The sequence below is a fragment of the Petaurus breviceps genome, unplaced genomic scaffold, assembly GCF_028583685.1.
Source record: "Petaurus breviceps papuanus isolate PSGF00001 unplaced genomic scaffold, PetGlider_PUasm1.0 171, whole genome shotgun sequence".
NCBI lineage: Eukaryota > Metazoa > Chordata > Mammalia > Diprotodontia > Petauridae > Petaurus > Petaurus breviceps.
In genome coordinates this window covers 7,716,908-7,735,981 of record NW_027185754.1, presented here as the reverse complement: position 1 = coordinate 7,735,981, position 19,074 = coordinate 7,716,908, and the positions used below count along the sequence as shown (strand labels likewise).

Sequence of the window (19,074 nt, the reverse complement as noted above, 5' to 3'; positions counted from 1 at the left end):
GGATTCACCTTCTTTTACATGTGGTTTTGAGTATCTGGGGTTGGGGGAGGGGGGAAGGGGGAGGAGGCAGTTATTTATTCACAGGCTCCAGAGGTCATTGCCCAGGCTCAGGGAGGATGCTGCAGGAGATTTATAGCATCTGGAAATAAATTCCTCACATCAGCCTCTGTCTCCTGGATTGGAGAGAATGTGGCCTGATGCTGGTGCTCAAAGGAGGGGCTGAACTTGGCCTTCTGTGAGCTAGCTCTTCAGAGCACCCCAGACCCCCATAAGGGTCATAATTGACAGCTGTGGGAATCTTTATTAATTTTTCTTTGCCAGTGACTTTTACAGTCATGCTTCCTGAGTGGCATGATTTTGTTTTTGCATTTGCAGTCCCGACAACAGCAGCCACCCAGTCATCACCTCTCAAAGCCAAGAGCCAATGATGCCCTGAAGATGAGAGCCTCTGTCCGAATGACCCGGTACCTGGAGTCTTGGGGAGCAGCCCGGCCCTTTGCGTCTCTCAATCACAGGGAGAGTCTAAGCACTGACATCCTCATCCCCAAAGTGAAGCGACCAAAGGTGAGACCTGTGCAAACTTTCATCTCCTCTCTCCTGTTCTCTGACATCCGCTTTTCACCAAAACTCAAAGACTTGGCAACTGTGCAACTAGTGTCCTGCCATATGACTTATGCTGTGCTGGGAAGAACCGTGGGACAAGGAGCCAGGAGCCCCGAGTTCTAATTCTAACGCTACCCAGTGATGTTACCTTGGCCAGTCTCATCAAACATTTATTAAGTGCTAACTTTGTGCTACACATTGGGGATACAAAGAAAGGCAGCAAGGTCTCTACGCTCAAATGCCATGTCTCCTCATTGGAGAGACACCATATAAATACTTAGGCACATACAAGGTGTACACAGAGTAGAAAGATGGGAATCCAAGAGGTAAAGGCACTAATGAGGGGTGGGGAGAGCAGGGAACCCAAAAAGGTCTCCTGCAGAAGGGAGACTTGAGCTTTGAACTCCAGGTTCCCCACCTTTAGCATGAAGAGAGTAATTTCTGTCTTCACTACTTCATGGATGTAACATGAAGATGAAATGAAATAATTCAGTTCAAGCATTTATTAAGCCCCTTTCAGCAAGGCACTGGGCACTGTACTAGGTCCTGGGACACAAAGACAAACATGCAAAACCAGTCCCTGCTGTCCCAGAGCTTACCTTCCAGCAGACATCACGTAAAGAAGTGCAAAGTTGGCAATAGCGTTAATGACTTTCATTGATTTGCTTTGAAATATTTGTCTGGACATTTCGTTTTGCATTCCAGTACTGTTGCTAACACTGCCCTATGCTTTTTCTGGGCCCAGGGTGCAATGCTAATGCAATGTGTGGGGTATGGAGGGTTTTGGGGACTGACACCTGGTCATCCTCAGAGGGTTTCCTTACTCACTTCATGTTTTTTTGGTGCTTTTCCATTTACGGTGTTATTGCATCTGAGATCTTGTTAGATCCTCACAACAGTTCTGGGATTATGTGAGGGCAGATATATATCATCTTCTCTGAGAGATGAGTAAACTGAGGCTCACAGGTTATCCAGGTAAGTCACAGAGCCCAAACTCGAACATCTGCAGACATCACAATCTGGCACTGTTCATCCTAGTTGGGGTAGAAGTAGGTTGACTTATCTAGGAGGCTGAACGTAGCAGAGGCTGAGTCATCGTGACATAGTGCAGTCTTGCTGTCTTGTGCCCCTGTGGTTTTTGGATGGCACCCCTATTGTACTGTAGGAGGTTTGGGGTCTGTTTGAAGACTTTGTTTCTCCTGGCCTGCCTTGGGTGTTTTTCAGTTTACCTTGGTTCTTGGTTCATGGGAATGGGCAATGCTGTCCAGGTTTCACCAGGCAGCCCAAATCAGGATTTGTCATGTTATCACTATGCTGTGAAAATCATCTTCAGTTTCAATTTCTTGCCTCCTTTTAGGCAATCCCCTTACGGCGTCACCGGGATGCGGACAGGTATGTTTAATTCTCACTTCTTCCCTCTGTCAAGCCAAGTTCCTCCCTTCTCTTCCAAATACTAGCTGTCATTTTTCTGTTAGCACTCTAAAGTTTCCAAAGCGCTTCCCTCCCAAAGTCCTTAAGAAGGAGGCCGTGCATTTTCCCAGTTTGACATCAGTGACCCTTCAAGGCTTTGATTTTGTGTATGGTCATCCCTTCTTTCAGCACAGATCACACAGGATACTTACCTGTATGCCTTAGATGATCTTTGTGAGGTGCTCAGGACAACAAAACATCACCATGCTTATTGGCCAAATTTCTGGTCCTTGGGTGCCAGACACATAGGTTGGATCACTGGGCCTGTGCTAGAATGTTTTTCGGCTCAATAGGACTTGTCATCATTTATGAATTGCTGGCAGAGTTTTTGAGAGCTCAGGGTTAGCTCCATGCCACAGTGAGGCCCCCAAAGAGAATTTTGGTGGAGGATGCCCATTTTTTAGATTGGGAAAACTGAGCCTCAATGTCACTAGAGTATTCCTTTAAGTATCTAGATCACAGAATCAAAGGTTTACAGCTGGAACTTCAAATGCTACATAGCCCAACCCCCTCATTTGTACCAATGAGGAAACAGGTTCAGAGAAGTTTAAGGGACTTGTACAAGGTTATTCAAAGAATAAACATTTGAGGCAGAATTTAAACCCAAGTCCCTTGGCTCTGGAGTCAGTGTACCTGGGTTCAGATCCTGTTTAGTTAGTTATGTGGGAGATAGGGCTTAAACTTAGGGCTTTTAACGCCTGAGTCTAGTGTTCTTTTTCCTTTTCCATGTGGCTTTTCAGCTCACTCCCTCTGGGAAGTTTTCTCTAATTCCCCAAAGCTCTGGCTGTTCTAGAATACTCCTAGCATCCATGTGTGCACATGTGCACACCAGACACACACACACACACACACAGACACACAGACACAGACACACTGCTCATTACTAATACAGAGCCCTCATATAATCGTCTCTTGGCAAATGTTGACTGAGTTTGTTGCTGAACATATGGCTGTAATTAACACGGCACTTTTCTGCATGTGGGGATTTTTTCTCTGTTTTCAGCCTTTCCCATTAGCTCCGAGGGCAGGGATTATATCGCCCATTTCCTCTCTCCTGTTCCAGGTGTTCAGGACTGGGGCCACTCCATCCTTGGTGGTGATCCAGTGGCCATCTAGCATTTATTCCAGGCCACCAGGCATTGCATATCATTTAACCAATAAGTGTTTGCTTATTAAGTGCCTGCTGTATGCCAGACACTGAGCCCAAGCACTAAGGTTACAAAGACAGAAAAATGACACATTCGATGCCCTTAAATCCAGGAGAATCCTATTCCTGTGCCCTGGGGACTTGTGGCAGAGAGGAAAAGTAGGTACAGTCCCCACTTTCTAAGGAAGTCTTGGGTTGTTTCATTCTCTTCTTGCTCTTTGTTCAACCCAGGAAAGCCTTACTGACTTCAGAACAAACCCAAACAACAAGGCCAATGAGACACAGGCCTGCCAGGTCATCTCATCCATCCCTCTGTAACTGGGCAAGGCTGCCTGACCTGGTGGTGGGAGGTATGAGAGGTCCTTCTGGGTGCTCACTTGTGCCTTCGGCCAGGGGAGGACCAGGAGCAGAATGGTGGGTCTCATTTCAGAAATACGTCTCCAAGGGGGAAGGCTGAGGAGGATGCCTATGATGAAGAACTGATGTTGGCCATTGAAGGGCTCAGCTTGGCCAGGTGAGACAATTATGGATGTCCCCCTCCCCCAAAAGGAGCCAATTCAATAGCTGGGCCAGTAGAATAAAATCTTTTTGAAACCGAATCCTAAATTAAATACAGAAATATCAAATGCATAGATCAAGAGCTAGAAGAGATTTTTGAGGCCATCAAGTCCCACTCCATCATTTGGCAGATGAGGAAACTGGAGCCCAGAGTGACTTGCACAGGGTCATACAGTTAGTAAGTGTCTGAAGTGAGAATTGAATTTCAGTCTTCCTGATTCCAAATCCAGTATTGTCTCCTACACCAGCCTGTCCCAATGGGCTGGAGACATTCTCTACCCTGTAATTTTAGGGCTGAAACTAGTGACCTAAGCTCCTGTTTCTAGGGAAGCTAGTCCTCACCCTTCAGTCTTGGTTTCTTTGTTCTCTTTTCCTCCTTGCTGCGTCTTTTTTCATCTTTCTTTTCTCCCTTTTCTCTGGGGCCTGTTTTATCTTTGTCTTTTGGATCTAAGGATGGATTCTGGCTCATCGTGTGTCTGGTGGTTCTGTCCTAGCTAGGAGTGGATGGGCTGTGTCTGCCTCGGGGAGGAGCAGTGTCTTTCCTAGTACAGGAGGATTTTGACTTGCCTTCCTTCCAAGGCTGTTTTAGGCGCTGTGGAGCTGGGCACATTGAGAGCCTGTGCTTCTTTCTCTGATACTGATTTTCTGTGGTATTTTGAGACTGATGTGGCAGAGCAAGGAAGGGATGAAATTAACTTATCCTAGAGTCCTGACCCAAGCACTTGATAGAGTGCTGGGCCTGGAGTCCAGACAGAAGACCTGAGTTCAGATTCAGCTTTATACATTTACTAAGTGTGTGACCTTGAACGGATAACTTAACCCCTGTTTGCTTCAGTTTCTTCAGCTGTGAGAAAAAAAGGTAATAATAGCACCTATCTCCCAGGGTTGGTGCAAGGATCAGATGAGATAATATTTGTGAAGGTAAATTTGTAAAATGCTTAGCACTGTGCATAGCCCATAGAAAGCTGTATAGGAATGCTATCATCATCATCATTTATGAAAGCATGATCCGGGCTCTTGGGAAATAGCAGATTGGTGCCATTTAGACCAGGAGAAGCCAAGCCCAGATACTTTAGAGCAGGGGTGGGGAACCTGTGGCATTGAGGTCCTCTAGGTCCTCAAGTACAGCCCTTTGACTGAATTCAATATGCTTGAGGACCTAGATGGCCTCCCGTGGCCTTGAGGCCTACGGTTCCCCACTCCTGCTCTAGAGACTGTGGAGGGTAGATTTTCTAATTCTTTTTCCTTCGACTCTGTTCATTTCTGTTTTCTAGCCTCCACCCAATCCACTCTGACACATGATTCTTGAGCCTGTCATGGGTGTGGTCTTACAGCTTTCAGATTCCTATCCACATGGAATATCAGAAATGACTAGAGGTTATCAAGTTGAACCCCTTATTTTCTGAGGGTAGGAAATTGAAGTAGATAGGGGCGTGAATTCATAGGATTATAGCTCTCAACCTGGAAGGGACCTTAGAGGCCTTGTGATTCAACCTTCCTGTTTACAGATGAGGAAACTGAGGGAGGGGAAATGAGTTGTCTGAGTTTATATATAAGGGCAGCAAGGTGGCCCAGTGCATAGAGAGCCATGTCTGGAGTCAGGAAGACTTGAGTTCAAATCTGGCCTCAGAACTAGCTATGTAAGTAAGCCATTTAGCCTTGTTTGTCTCAGTTTCCTCATCTATAAAATGAGATGGAGGACATGGCAAACCACTCCAGTATCTCTACCAAGAAAACCCTAAATAGGGTCACAAAGAGTCGGACATGACTGAAATGACCAAACAACACAACACAAGTTATGTGAGAAATGAACAGCAGAGCAAAAGCTAAAGCTCAGCCCTTCCTGACCCGCTTCCAGCGCCTCCCTCAGAGCCCTGCCTCTAGCCACGTCCCCATCGCTCCACCCCAGCCAGGAGCGCCCTGAGTCTTGTGTTTGTGCCCACACTTGTGCCCACACAGACCTTGCTGCTGCGGTAACTCTGAGGACTTCTATACCATTGGGACCTTCTTTGTGGAGAAGAGCTTTGAGAAGGAGGTGAGTGGGGGTGGTGTAGCCTAGGAGACCTGCTGCGGTCACATTGGGTTGTGTGGCCAGTGTCTAAACTTCCACCATTGCAGAACCTTCTTTAGTTTTTACAGGCTCCTTCCCTTCTTCTCCCACCTAAACTTCCACCATCAGGGAACTTTCTTTAGTTTTTACTTGTTCCTCCCCTTCCTCTCCCACCCCATTCTTCTTCCTCCAGCCTCAATTCCATTATTAAGAGGGGAGCACCCCACCTGATACGTGTTTACACCTTAAGCAATGGAAATAGAGCACAGGCCAAGTGTGGGAGGTGAATAGAGGACATAGAAAGACTGCAGAAACTAGCCACGTTTTGAGGTTCTCCACTGCCAGTGGCCGTAGCCTGCATCTGGCCTTCCTTGGGATCCACCGGAAGAAACCTCAGAGATCATCCCTTATTTTACTGATAAAGAAACTAAGAAAGCAAAGAAAGCTTAAGTGGCTTGTGTTAGGGCACAGACATAGTAAGTGATGATATTTAGATCTGAACCTATGCCTTCTGCAGATTGCTTACCTTTTCTCTAATCATATACTGTGTCTTAAGGAAGTCAAGCCTACTTGTCCAAAATGTACGAAATCCAAAGTTCTGCAGAGGTGGCTTGTGGATTATGTCTGCTCCTGCTTCAGCCATGCTCTCTTTGGTCTTATGTTTTGGTCTTTGGTTTTGAATCCTTTACTGTTCGAGTGGGATGGTCTCCCCCAGCTTCTCTCCCTAGGAGTTGGTAGGGTGACTAGATGGGTTGCTTCATGCAGAGGGACCCCAGCAGGCACCCTTATTTGTTTGCTAATCAGTGTTTATTGGCTGACAGACCACTCTGTGGGGTGGCCTACTGTTCTCTGTCTCCTTAACCTTGGCCCTTCTCTTTCAGTACCGAACCATGCCCGTCCCCAGGGTTCGTAATTACTTTGCCTGTGCTGGCCTTGTCTTCTTTTGTCTCTTGCTTATCCACACCTTAGTGATACCCACGTAAGTACGGGCGATTTGAGGGTCCTGGGCCCCCATCGGAATGGGCAGAGCTGGAGGGGGTCTCCTAATTAAATATAGGAAGAAACTGAGGCCCTGGAAGGAAGAGGAAAGGTCTTGGCCAGAGTGGGTGGTGGGGCTTGGGTTAGAACTTGCATCTCCTGACTTACAGGCCAACATTCCAAGCTCATCTCTGGCTGTTCCTGTCTTACGCTCCCAGGGGACCATGGGACATACTCACAGGACCTGGGATTAGGTGCAAAAGCCCATGGGGCCCCCCCAAAATAAAAGCTAAAGCCAAGTTATTGGGGCCCAGTGCTGACTTTTGACTAGGGTGACAGTGCCTCCAAGGGCCAGCACTCTCTGGCCATGCCCTAGGAGAGGGCTGTGGGGTGCAGTGAGGGATTGGGAGGTTTTGTGGACTTGGCCAGAAGGAAAAGTGTGATGGACATAGTTACCCATATATCTTAGAGGAATAATGTGTGTTATTCGCATGTCTCATGTCTGAGTTGAAAACATTTCTTGTTGCTTGGACTTGGAGAGGGGGAAAGACCAGACTGAGAGAGCAGATGGAAATGGCCTTGTCTCTCTCTCAATATCAGTCTTAATATTCAGACTGTTTCAGGTCACTGAGGGATGGCCTAGTGACTAGGCCCTAGTCAGTTGCTCTCTGACCCAGCAGCATGTTTGTCTCTTTGCCTTTAGAACTGCAAAAATGGGGATCTCCTTTGGCATCGTGGCCTGTGTGATACTGCTGGCCTTGGGGGCATGTTTTGCCGATGATTTCCTGGTGAGTGTCTGAACGCTTCCTGCTAAATTCTTCCTATGTGGTTCGTCCCTCTGGGTGCTGACGGACTGGCTCTGGGTGACAGTCCAGCACTGGCACTGTGGTTGTCCGCATACTGAGGGCTTGTGCTGATGTGTTCTGGGGCACCATTCAGTGCCCCTTCCTATGGACTGGCACTGGCTGTGGGCTGATGGACAGTCCTGCTTCTCTCTTCTCTGGCCTGGATCAGGAGGCACTCTTGTCCTGAACCTTCAGCCTGTCTTCACCAGGTAGCTCTGACCTTCCTTCCTTCTAAGAAGCTTTCTTTGTTACTCAGGTTGAATAGAGTGCTGGACTTGGAGTCAGGAAGACCTGAGTTCCAATCCTTACTCTGCCCTTAATAGCTGTGTTGACACTGGTCCCATTCAATTTCTCTGTGCCTCAGTTTCCTCCTCTGTAAAATGAAGGGGGTAGACTTGACCTCCAAGGTCCCTTAAAGCTCTGAGTCTATGATTCTTTACATAGTCATGTCTTTTCTGTGCATACATCCTTTCTCTTAGCCCAGTGCCTGACATACAGTAAGTGCTTAATAAATGTTTGTTGAGCTGATTCTTCAAAAAGACTAAAACCAGGATGGGAAGCTATAGATCTTCTTATCATACCAAGGGCTCCCTGGGGGGAGGGCTTATCTCACCTGCAGCCCTGGAGGTTCCCTGAGGGCAGAAACTCCTTCCTCAGTCTCTGGCCTAATCCAGGCTTCTCTGCCGCCCCCCCTCCAACCTCATTGGGGTGTTCCCTGTTGGATGGCCTTGCCATCTCCTCCTCTGCTTGTGTCTCAGAGGTGCTGCCCAGAGTGGGCGTGTCTGCGCGCCCTCAGGACCATCTCTGAGAAGGTGGAGACAGAACCACTGCTGAGACTGTCCTTGGCTGTCCTGACCATCGGTGGCCTGCTGACTGTGGCCATCGTGAATCTGGTAGGTCTTGTCTGCTATCTAGAGTCTGTCCAGTGCCTCGCTCCAGTGCCTGGTGCCCAGAGCCTCCCCTTGCAGTGACAGCAGTGTCTCCATGTCTGCTTCTCAGGAACGTCGCAGTCTGGGGACTTGTTCTGGGCTGGTGACCCTAAATCCAGCAGCCAGAGCTTGCTTCTCCAGAGGACATACTGCTTTGCTGGGGCTGTGGGCTGAGGTTTCCAGAGGCTCGATTGCTTCTGTTCCTCAGGGAAGGGTCAGCAAGGGGCAAGGGCAGGTTCCCTGCCTTCTGTGCTGCCCCCTGACACAGGCTCTTGGCAGGGGTGTGCCAGAGTTGGCTCAGACTGACTTCTGAGAACTCCATGTTAGGTTTGCAGTCTGAGCATTCTTCCATTGACAGCTGCAAGTCAAGGCTTTATTTATTTATTGTTTTTTGATTTTCTAGACTTAAAGTGATGGGGAAAATATCAATAATGCACATTAAACTTAAAAGTTTGTCCTGTGTACATTTCTCTCCCTCCCACCCCATCAGTTGTTAAACATCCCCAGAGACACCCTTGCTATTATAGCTTATAAGGACGTATTCTTGGAGCCATAGAATGTAAACATAGAAAGCAGAATGTCAGAGCTTCAAGGGACCTCAGAATATAGGATGACACCATCTTGTCCAACCTCATGATTGTAAAGAGGAAACTGAAACGCAGAAAGAGGGAGTGAGTTGTTCTAGGCGATATCATGGAAAAATGGGAAACCCTGGGCTAGAATTTAGGTGCCTTGAGTCCCTGGTCCAGAAAGGGGCCTTTGCACTATGCCAGTCTGACTTTAAGTTCACAGTGAGAGTTGAGGAAAGAACATTAACAGGTTAGGATCTTCATAGTCCTGGCCTTCATGGTATGAGCAGGAACCATCAGTAAGTACCAGCCTAAGGCCCTTCAGGGGATTCCATCCTAAAGCAATGCTGTCTTCCACAGTTACTGACACCCCTGGGGGAACTTTGTGGGAACTCTACTGAGCTGAGCTGGGGGAACAGCATCGGTGGCCAGTGTCCCGTCCTTCCGGTGAGTAGGGTTGGGCAGTGCACCCTGAATGGGGTTCTGGATCCCACACCCTCCAACTGAAGACCCCATGGCTCAGTCTTCCTGATCCTCTGGCTGCCGCTCACTACTTTTTGCAAAGTACAATCAGCTCTCACTCATAGGACAGCAGCAGAACCTACAGACACCCACAGTTAAAGACAGTATTGATAATACCAAAATTGATAGACAGTTTCTTGAACATGAAACTTCAAAGCTATAAGGGAACCCTCGAGACCAGGTAGGTCAGCTTCCTCATTTTACAAAGGAGGAAACTGAGGCCTGGGGAGAGGAATCGTTCTACCTGTGATCACGCAGCTACTTGCAGACAAAACTGGGATTAGTCACATAGAATACCTTGCTTCCCTTTCACATCCAGACTTCTAGAAAAAGCTGATTAGATTCATTGCTTACATTTCCTCACTTCCTGTTTGCTTCTCTACCCCCTTGCAATCTTGTCTGACCCTGGTCTCTCCAGGTGACAGTTCATTTCAGTTGCTGAGTCCAGTGGGTCCAGATGATGTGGTGCCTCAGAGTCAGGAAGGCCCGAGCTTGTGCCTGGCCTTGGTCAATGGCTGTGGGCTGGTGTGCTGGCCAAGTGCTGTCTGCCTCCGCTTTCTCAGGTGTAAAATGGAGATGACAACAGCACCGACTTTGCAAGGTTGTTAGGAGAATCTGATGACATGTCTGTAAAGCATTTAGCACAGTGCCTGGTGCCTATCGCCATTTAATAGCTGCTCATTCCCTTCCCTCGCCCTTCTTGAGTTCCCTTTAACTTTGGGCAGTGTTGACCATTGCTCTCTCCTGTGGGATGCTCTCCTCTGGGCTTTCCTGCTGCCGCTCTCTCCTGGATTTCATCCCCTGCCTATTGCACCATCCCCTCTCATTCTCCTTTGCTGGATTATATCATCTCCCAACCCCTAGCTGTGGTAGGTGGCCCCTAAGGCTCTGTCCCAGGCCCCCAGTGATGGGGGGATGCTTTCCATCCTGTGGTCCCTTCCAGCATCTGTCATCTATCCAATCCATTCCCTCTCCAAGCCCTGAATTTCCACCCTTATTCTCCCCTAACCTATTCCCCTATTCAAAATGGACTGTTTGGTCTGAGTGTCCAGATATCCTATGGGCTGCCAGATTACTCTAGCCTCAGCTCTGAGGGGAGCAGCAGCCACTGTCTTACTCCCATAGGCTGCCCCCTGCCCCTGTAGTGATCTCAGCCCTGGCCTTCCAGTCACTCTCCTCCTCTGCTCTGAATTCCTTCTGTGTTGTCTGTGAAGCTTCCTCAGTTGTGGTGTAATGGAAGGAGCTCAGGGTCTGGTCAGAAGCCCTGAGTTTGAATTCTCTTGACCTCTCTGGTCCTTGGCTCCTCAGCTCTACATGAATGGGTCAGACCAGATACGCTCCAGGAGTCCTGGCTTTTAGACTGATTATCCTGTGATGTCATTGGAAGGTTCCTTCTATCTTCTGGTGCATCTCCAAAGCAGCCCATTCCTCCTAAAGGCTTGTGGGGCCGGGAGGAGGGGTTGGCATCCTCCATGTTCCCCAGGCCTCTTCCAGATCCTTCCTCAGTGCCCATCTCTCAGCAATGTCCTCTCCTCCTTTTGTCTTCTCTCTGTTCTGTCCTGATTTTCATTTCCTCACAACTGTGGCCAGTAAGTTCAGTCCCTCACTCACTGTTTTCTTTTCCCACATTCCTGGTTTCCCAAGTCCTCAACATTTTCCACTCTCTTGACTTCCCACCCCCCCCCCCTCACAGACCGCAACCATGGTGGGGGGGGGTTGTGGGAATTCCTAGTCATCCCCCCGGGACCATGCTTCCAGTCTATCACCACCAGGCCCTGGAACAGACAGCACCTGTGGCTTTGTCCAGCTCCTTCCCAGAGTCCTTGTAACCTGTGAGATGGAACAGCAGAGGGAAGAAGCCAGTGCTGGTCCTGAGGTGTCAGTGCTCAGACATCCCTGCTGCTCTGTGTTCGCTCCCCGCCGCCCTGCCCAAACTCAGCCCAGGTGTTCTGGTGCTGGGACTTTAAGCCCTGCATCAGTCATACCCCTCTACCCTCTCTCCCCTCCTCCTGTATCCATTCAGTTCTTGTTGATTTGGCCTCAGTGACATTTCTTGTGTCTCTCTCCCTTTCCCCACATATACCCCATCCCTCCTTGTTCCCTGCCTGCATCACTCTCACCTGGCCTGTTGCAGCCCCCTCCTAGTTGGATTCCCAGAATTCTCTCCTCTCCCCAAGCCGTCCTCCACTGGCTGGCCAGAATAACCTTGCTATGGCACAAGAATGACTTCGCCTCTCCCCAGCTCAAGAACCTTGTTAACTCTAGGATAAAGTATTAGCTCTTCTGCTTGGCGTTTAAAGACCTTCGCAGTATGGCCCTGGTCTAGGTCTGACCGTAGATCACACTGCCTCACTTTACACAGTCTGCTTTCTAGGCTGTGGTTTGTCCATGCGCCTCTTGGCATCTTTCTTCAAGGCTAAGCTCAGGTCTCTTCCTACAGGCAGCCTTTCTTGATTTTCCACTTGCATTTTGCATCCCTTTCCCCTCTTTGTTTCTGTCCTTGCATGCCCAGTTAAGTTTGTCTTTGCAGTTCCTTGCACTTAGTAGGCATTTAAGGAATGCTTACTGAATCCAAATCACAGGTCCTTTAGAAGAGACCGCATTCACTATCTAGACAGTGGAAGAGAGAGAGCCATTGGGATTGGCCCTAATAAGTGGGAGCAGGGAGGGGGGGAAGATTTATTTTATGGCGGTGGAGAGCTCTGAGAATTGGATTTGATAGCTTCCCTGTGCTGTGTGCTGTTGGCGGCCTGTGTCAGCCCTGCCCCTGAGCCCTCCTTTCCCTTCCTAGTACTATGCCTACAGCTGTCTCCTGGCCTTCATCGCCTGCTCCATGTTCCTCCGGATGAGCCTGGAGCTGAAGGTGGTGATGCTGACGGCCTCTGTCATCGCCTATCTCATCATCTTCAACACTGACCCGGTTGTGGATTGGAGCAAAATCCTAGGCATAGATCGGGCCAGACTCAGTAACCTCACTTGGAACAGCGGGTCACACTCTCACCTAAACTCATCCAGGTTTGAAAAAGTTCCCTTTCTTGGCTTCTGTTCATCTATGTATGGGCACCTGTGGTGTGTCTAAGACCTGAAGGTGGCCTATATTTGAGGTGGGTTTTTTTTCCCCCAGTATGTACCTAGATCTTTTTAAATCCTTTCTTCTTTTAAGGGAGCTTTCATTTTTAAAGGTATAACCTACATTTGGGGATAGCCTAGTTTTGAACCAGTATAGTGATTAATAACACAAATTGTTATCCTTACATGTGTATAATCATTTCTGCTTTTAAAAGCGCAATCTCATTTGGGTGTGAAATTCTATAAGGTGGCAGGTGGCATTTTCCCCATTTTATGCATGGAGGAAACTGAGGCCCAAGGGGATAAGAAATTTACCCCAAATTATTCAAATCACAAAGCTTAAAACTTGAGAGCCTTAGGGAACATCTATTCTAACCTCTTATTTTAAAAATGAGGCAATTGGAGCCCAGAGAGGGGGAGGTGATTTGCTTGTGTTCACAGCTGCATCTTGAATCCAGATCTGATTCTAATGCTGCTTCCCCCAACTAGTGAGGGGCTGAGAAAGGATGAGTTCCCTGTTTTCGCAGTCTAGCACTTAGGCCTGTGGAGTGTTTTGAGTTTCCTCCTGGGTTCTGGTGGAGTGGATGTCCATCCTCCAGCCCTCTGGTGGGGCTGCTGGGGCTCTCCTTGGCCCAAATAGATTTAAGGAGTGGGTAAGGGAGTGGAGGTGCTGATATTCTTACTCCCAGCCTGGGCCAGGAAAAGCATCTTGGTAGCCACCACTATTACTTCCGGGCCCCCAGCTCCTTCTGGTACCTGCTGGGTTCCTGCTTTCCAGGGAGATGGGTGAATGGCAGTAGTAGTGGTAGTCCACATATCAGTTTTCAGGAAAACACCACTTATGTCTATCTTCCTAGGAGCATACTTCCAGGCCAGGTTTGGGAATGAGGTACCCATGGGGTTTGCCTTCAGAGGATTCCCTGGGACTGGCTCTCTAGCTTTTGAGAGGAGGACTTGACCCCCTAAGGGCTGAAACCCAGGGGCAGGCTGAATATGTGTGGGTCAGGGCTTCTTGAAATCAAAATTGAGCGATTATCTATATCTAAGCAGAAGTGTCTCTGAGTGGGAGTTGGGGGGTTTGGGAGACTTAGGTTTGAATCCCAACTCTGATGCCTCCTAGGTGACCTTGGGACAGTCCTGCTCCTGAGTCTCACTTTTCCCCATCTATAACATGGGAAGAATATTTGTGGATTATTATGAGAAAAGGGCTTCATGCACTTGAAAGCATTAAATAAATATGATAAATATAAATATGTAATTTATCTGTTGGGCAGTTTGGCTGGCTTTGTGTGTATCTCTGGTGGTAGCGACCTCTATGAATATTTATGAAGCACATCAGAACTTTTCTGTGGAGGTACACACACACGCGCTCACACACGCACACACACATACGCACACACAACACACACACAACACACACACCCTAACCCAACCCTTTCTTTCTTTTTTTTTAACACAGCTTTGAGGCCCTGTAGGGAGGGAACATGAGTTGCTCACTGAAGCTGTACACGAGAGTTGCTAGGTGGCCCAGTGGATAGACCGCCAGGCCTAGAGTAAGGAAGAGCAGAGTTCAAATCTAGTCTCAGACATTTACTAGCTGTGTGACTCTGGCCAAGTCACTTATCTACTTTGTGCCTCAGTTTCTTTAACTGTAAAATGGGACGGTTGTGAGGATCATATGAAATAATAGAGCCTACTCTATGGCAGGCACTTAATGAATATTTGTTTTCTTCTTTCTGCCCTGTATCCAGTGGCCCAACTTCACGATTTATGAAAGACCCGAAAATAATGATCAATTTTTACCTGATCCTGTTTTATTTTACCCTTATCCTGCTGTCAAAACAGGTAGGTACAGTTTGCAAAACCCCAGGATGCATCAGTGTCCCTTTTCCCCTCCTTCTGCCTCCCTTCCTCTCCCCCACTTCGGAGCTGTTGGGGCTGCAGGTATTGCCTCAGATTTGGAATAAAAAAGGGGAGACTCCTGTAGTGGGGGGTGGCTTGCAGGACAGTCCTAGCCAATTGTTGGTGACAAAGTGCCTGTGTTTTTGACATCTGGATATGTGTGTGTATGTCTTGTGGGGTAGCTATATTGTTTTAAACATTTAGAAAGGATATTCTTGGCTCAGTAGCACCTTTTCTGCCATCATTTTTCTGTCCCAGTTTCTCATGTGAATGTACCCATTCGTGGCCTTTATCCCCCTGTTAGATGGGTGGTGGGGACGCCTTTTGGGGAAGGGACGTTGTGTGTTCTCAGACTGGGGACTCTGGGTGGGGCTGCCACTTCTCTCCCTGTCTCCCGGTGGGGCTCCCTGGCTTCCCTGGGACTCTGGGGTGGAGCACATTGAACCAGAAGGTGCTGTTTCCTGGGCCTTTCTGCAGATCGACTACTACTACCGCCTGGACTGCCTGTGGAAGAACAAATTTAAGAAGGAACAGGAAGAATTTGAAACCATGAAGAACGTAAATCACCTGCTGCTGGAGAATGTCCTCCCTACCCACGTGGCTGAACACTTCATCGGGGACAAGCTCACTGAGGTGCGGGCACGACCAGGGGGTGGGCGGCAGTCACCCTGCTGGCAAATTACAGATTTGTTCATTGTTGAGGGTCTTCTGAGGTGGGCCCTGATGCTGGTGGTCCCCAGGCTCCAGGCCCAGGTCAGAGCCCTTTGTTTTCCCAGGCTGGCCCACCCACATGCCCCTTCTATCAGTCAGAGGAGCCTTTTGTCCCATATAAAGGAGTCTCACGCCCCATCTTCCTTCCTGAGCCCCACTGACACCCGAGAGGCTGAGAAGTGGAGGGAGGGAGCTCTGGCTTCTGTGTTTCTCAAAGTGATGATCTTTCCGGGAAGCCTGGCTGGAAGGGCCGCATTTCAGGTGTCCTGGGCCACAGGCTGCAGGAAGGCTTTGACACAGGAGAGAGAGAGCGCGTGGGCTTGGGATCTCGCTGACATAAGCAACCCTTCCAGATGAGGAGACTCCCTCTGCCGGTGCAGAGGCACCTTCTCTGAAACTTGTTGTCAGAAAGGGCAGCTAGTCCATGTCAGAAATAGGGCTGGCTTCAAGGCCTGCCCTCTATCCACGCCAGCACAAAGAGGAAAATGAAGGCCCAGCTCTCAGAACCCTGGTATCTCATCATCATCACCAACATTATCACCCTTTCTGCTAAGAATAGCTGACATTTCTGCAGTACCTTAAGGTTCACAAAGTACTTTGCTTACTAAGAAAAAGAAAGAAAAAGATATCCTGTGGTGTTGCGAGAGGAGATATCACCATCTTCATTTTATCCATTAAGATCCCAGGCTCAGAAAGAGAACATCATTTTCCCCAAGTCTCCCAGCTAACAGATGGGTTTGAGTGGCTGTCTTTGGGCTCTGGGAGCGGAGCTCTTCCTCCTGTGTCCCAGGACACCTGCCTGGAGGTCCCCCAAACAGCTCCCTCACCTGCTGCCAGATGGTGATGGGACCTTTGGGATTCCTCTGTGCCCACTGCAGGGCAGGGCGTCCACACGGTGCTGAGTGATCCCAGTACCAGTGAGAACAAATGTGCCTGAGACTTGTAGCTGTGGCCTGTGCTTTGTGTTAGCATCTTTGATCTTTACTGTTACCCTATGAGCTAAGCAAAGCCACATTCCCATTTTACAGATGTGGAAACAGAGGCACAGGGAGCTTTATGACCATTGCTTAGGATCATCAAAGACCTGGGGCCTAGTGCTCGGGCCAGAGGTCCTCTCAGGGCATCTCCTTGTTTTTCCAAGAAGGTTCCTGATGGTCTGATGTGCGCCAGCCTGGGGGGGGGTTCCTGAGTCCCAATGTCCCCCTGGGCCTGGCTATTGGGCTCAGTAGGGCAGGGGTAGGGGGTGGGAAGTAAAGCCCCCCTCTCGCCTCCCTGCTGTCCTCAGGACTGGTACCACCAATCTTACGACTGCGTGTGTGTCATGTTTGCATCTGTGCCTGATTTCAAAGTGTTCTACACCGAGTGTGATGTCAACAAAGAGGGGCTGGAGTGCTTGAGGCTCCTAAATGAGATCATCGCAGACTTTGACGAGGTAGGCCTGAGGTTGAGGGAGCGGAGGGACTCTGCTGGGGGGAAGCAGAGGCACAGATCGTGCCTCGCAGGGACCACCAGACACATTCATGCTTGCTTTGGGACATACTTGATGTAGTGTTCATGTGCCGTGTTAATACTTTTAGGTTCCTAATTCCATTTAGCTCAGATTCCTGTTAAAAGATACTCTGCCAGGATATACATAGACAGTGGAGAGAGGGGGCCAATATGGATGCTTGGGTGCCTAAGGAGTGGGAGTGGGGATGGGAATCAGCTTGGTGCTCAGTGTTTGCCATAGAAAAGAGCCATCTACATTTTTTTTAGCCTGTTTATTGTTTTTGTTGAGTCATGTCCTACTCTGTGACCCCACTTGGAGTCTTCGTGGCCAAGATACTGGAGTTAGTCTGCCAATTTCTTCTCCAGCCCATTTTACAGATGAGGAAACTGAGATAAACAGGGTTAAGTGACTTGCCTAGGGTCACACAGCTAGTGTCTAAGACCAGATTTGAATTCAAGATGAGTCTTCCTGATTCCAGGCCTAGAGCTCTGTGCATGATGGCGCCACCTAGCGGCCTTGTTCCTGTAGGGATTACAAAACCCCATGAGGTAGGAAAATGGAGCAAATATTTTTGTGCTCATTCTTCGAAAGAGGAATTGAAGCTGAGACAAGTGATAGCTGCCAATCAGAAGACCTGGGTTTGAATCCCAGCGCTACTGCTAACTCTCTGTTGTTCCCTCATTTGTCAAGAGTGGGCTTGGCTAGATGATCCCTAAAGTTATTTCCAGACTGGATATGCCATAATTCTGTAAGGATGTTATTATCAAGCTCTCCAATAATAATATCACATCTCCATAGAATATTTTATAAATGAGAAAAACCAGACTCAGGCAGGGGAAATCATTCACCCCAAATCATACCTACTAATAGTGCCTCGAGGACAGAGCTTACAACTTTACAGTTAATGCCTGGGGAATGTTGTCATGTTAATACACTTATTCCCTTCCCTTTTCAGAGTCTCAGATGTTTCACAAGGAGTAATATTTGCTTTGGGGAGTAGGGAGCCGCAGGGGTGGTCTTCCACATTGGTGACACTGAGTTTCAGAGTGGGGAGAAGACTGAGCGAGGCCAGGGTTCCCTGTGCTTTTTCCTTATTTTTTTCATTGAAACTCAAATAGGGAGGTGGGGATGGGAATGAGGTCCAGAATTGCTTTCTCATAAGGGAGGGGTCTGAGTTATTCAGTGGGATTTCAGCTGGGAAGCTGTGAGCCCCAGTGATGCCCATGGACGGCTGGCTCTCTGCTCCTCTGAAGACAGAGCATGGATGGGGCCAGGTTTCCCACTAGGGAGAGTCTTTGACGTTTATCTTTCTTTTCTCCCTACAGCTCCTGCTAAAGCCGAAATTCAGTGGGGTGGAGAAGATCAAGACTATTGGTAGCACCTACATGGCGGCTGCTGGACTCAGCCTCACTCCCGGGCAGGAGAATAACCAGGTACAGCCCCAAACTATCAAAAGTATAATCACTTAAAATAGGTTATTTGAATTATGAACAATAATAATGAGTGAGATCAGTTATAGAATTGTAAACCCCAAACTATATTGTTTGTAAAAGGAAACCATATATAAGAATTTCAACAAATTGTAATGGCATCTAATTTACATCTCTTTCTCTTTCTGGCCTTTTCCTCCTGTGTCTGTTAGATTTTCTGTCTTTTTTTTTTAAAGTAGGTTTAGTATAATAACTCATTTCTCAAGGTTTACAAAACCATTTCCTTACAACAACACTGTGAAGGAATAGAGGCATAATTATTCCCATTTACAGCTGAGAACATGGGAGCTCAGAGAATGTGATTAGCATATGGTCATATAAATAGTTCTTAGGTAGGTCCTATTGTTTCTACTTAATAATTCTGTGACCTTGGACAAGTCACTTGACTTTTTTGGGCCTTATCACGTAGAATGAAAGGTTTGGACTAGCTGGCATTGGTGCTAAAACAGGTATTTGAATTTAGGTTTCCTGACTCTAGTGCTCGTTAGACCCCTGCCAGGCTGCCTTCCTATGCTGCTGCTCTGATTCTGCTTTCTTCATTCTGTAACATTTCTTTGTATTTTTAACATTTGTGATTTTTAAATAGTTCAGTAACATACTGAATTTGTTGTGTGTTGATACATCACAGTGTGTTGATGCATCACAATTTATTCAGCCATTCTTTAGTCCTTGAACCTTTAGGTTGTTGAGGTAGAGAGTGGGGACTCTGGCCCAAGGGAGACAGTGGCAACTGTCTGAGTCC

General features: G+C 48.1%; 1 protein-coding gene across 3 annotated transcripts in view; it reads left to right on the top strand.

Moving 5' to 3' along the window:
* Positions 1-19,074, top strand: part of ADCY7 (adenylate cyclase 7) — a 120,999-nt gene that overhangs the window by 92,092 nt on the left and 9,833 nt on the right. For all 3 annotated transcript variants that reach the window (XR_011167288.1, XM_069082524.1, XM_069082525.1), the window contains exons 11-23: positions 376-564; positions 1,961-1,995; positions 3,651-3,734; positions 5,738-5,813; positions 6,710-6,807; positions 7,510-7,594; positions 8,410-8,544; positions 9,510-9,596; positions 12,463-12,686; positions 14,492-14,585; positions 15,120-15,275; positions 16,639-16,785; positions 18,168-18,275. Coding sequence is in view for 2 of the 3 variants with exons in the window: in XM_069082524.1 (XP_068938625.1) it covers positions 376-564; positions 1,961-1,995; positions 3,651-3,734; positions 5,738-5,813; positions 6,710-6,807; positions 7,510-7,594; positions 8,410-8,544; positions 9,510-9,596; positions 12,463-12,686; positions 14,492-14,585; positions 15,120-15,275; positions 16,639-16,785; positions 18,168-18,275 (1,518 nt within the window). In the remaining variant the exon portion in view is untranslated. The remainder of the gene's footprint in view (positions 1-375; positions 565-1,960; positions 1,996-3,650; positions 3,735-5,737; positions 5,814-6,709; positions 6,808-7,509; positions 7,595-8,409; positions 8,545-9,509; positions 9,597-12,462; positions 12,687-14,491; positions 14,586-15,119; positions 15,276-16,638; positions 16,786-18,167; positions 18,276-19,074) is intronic.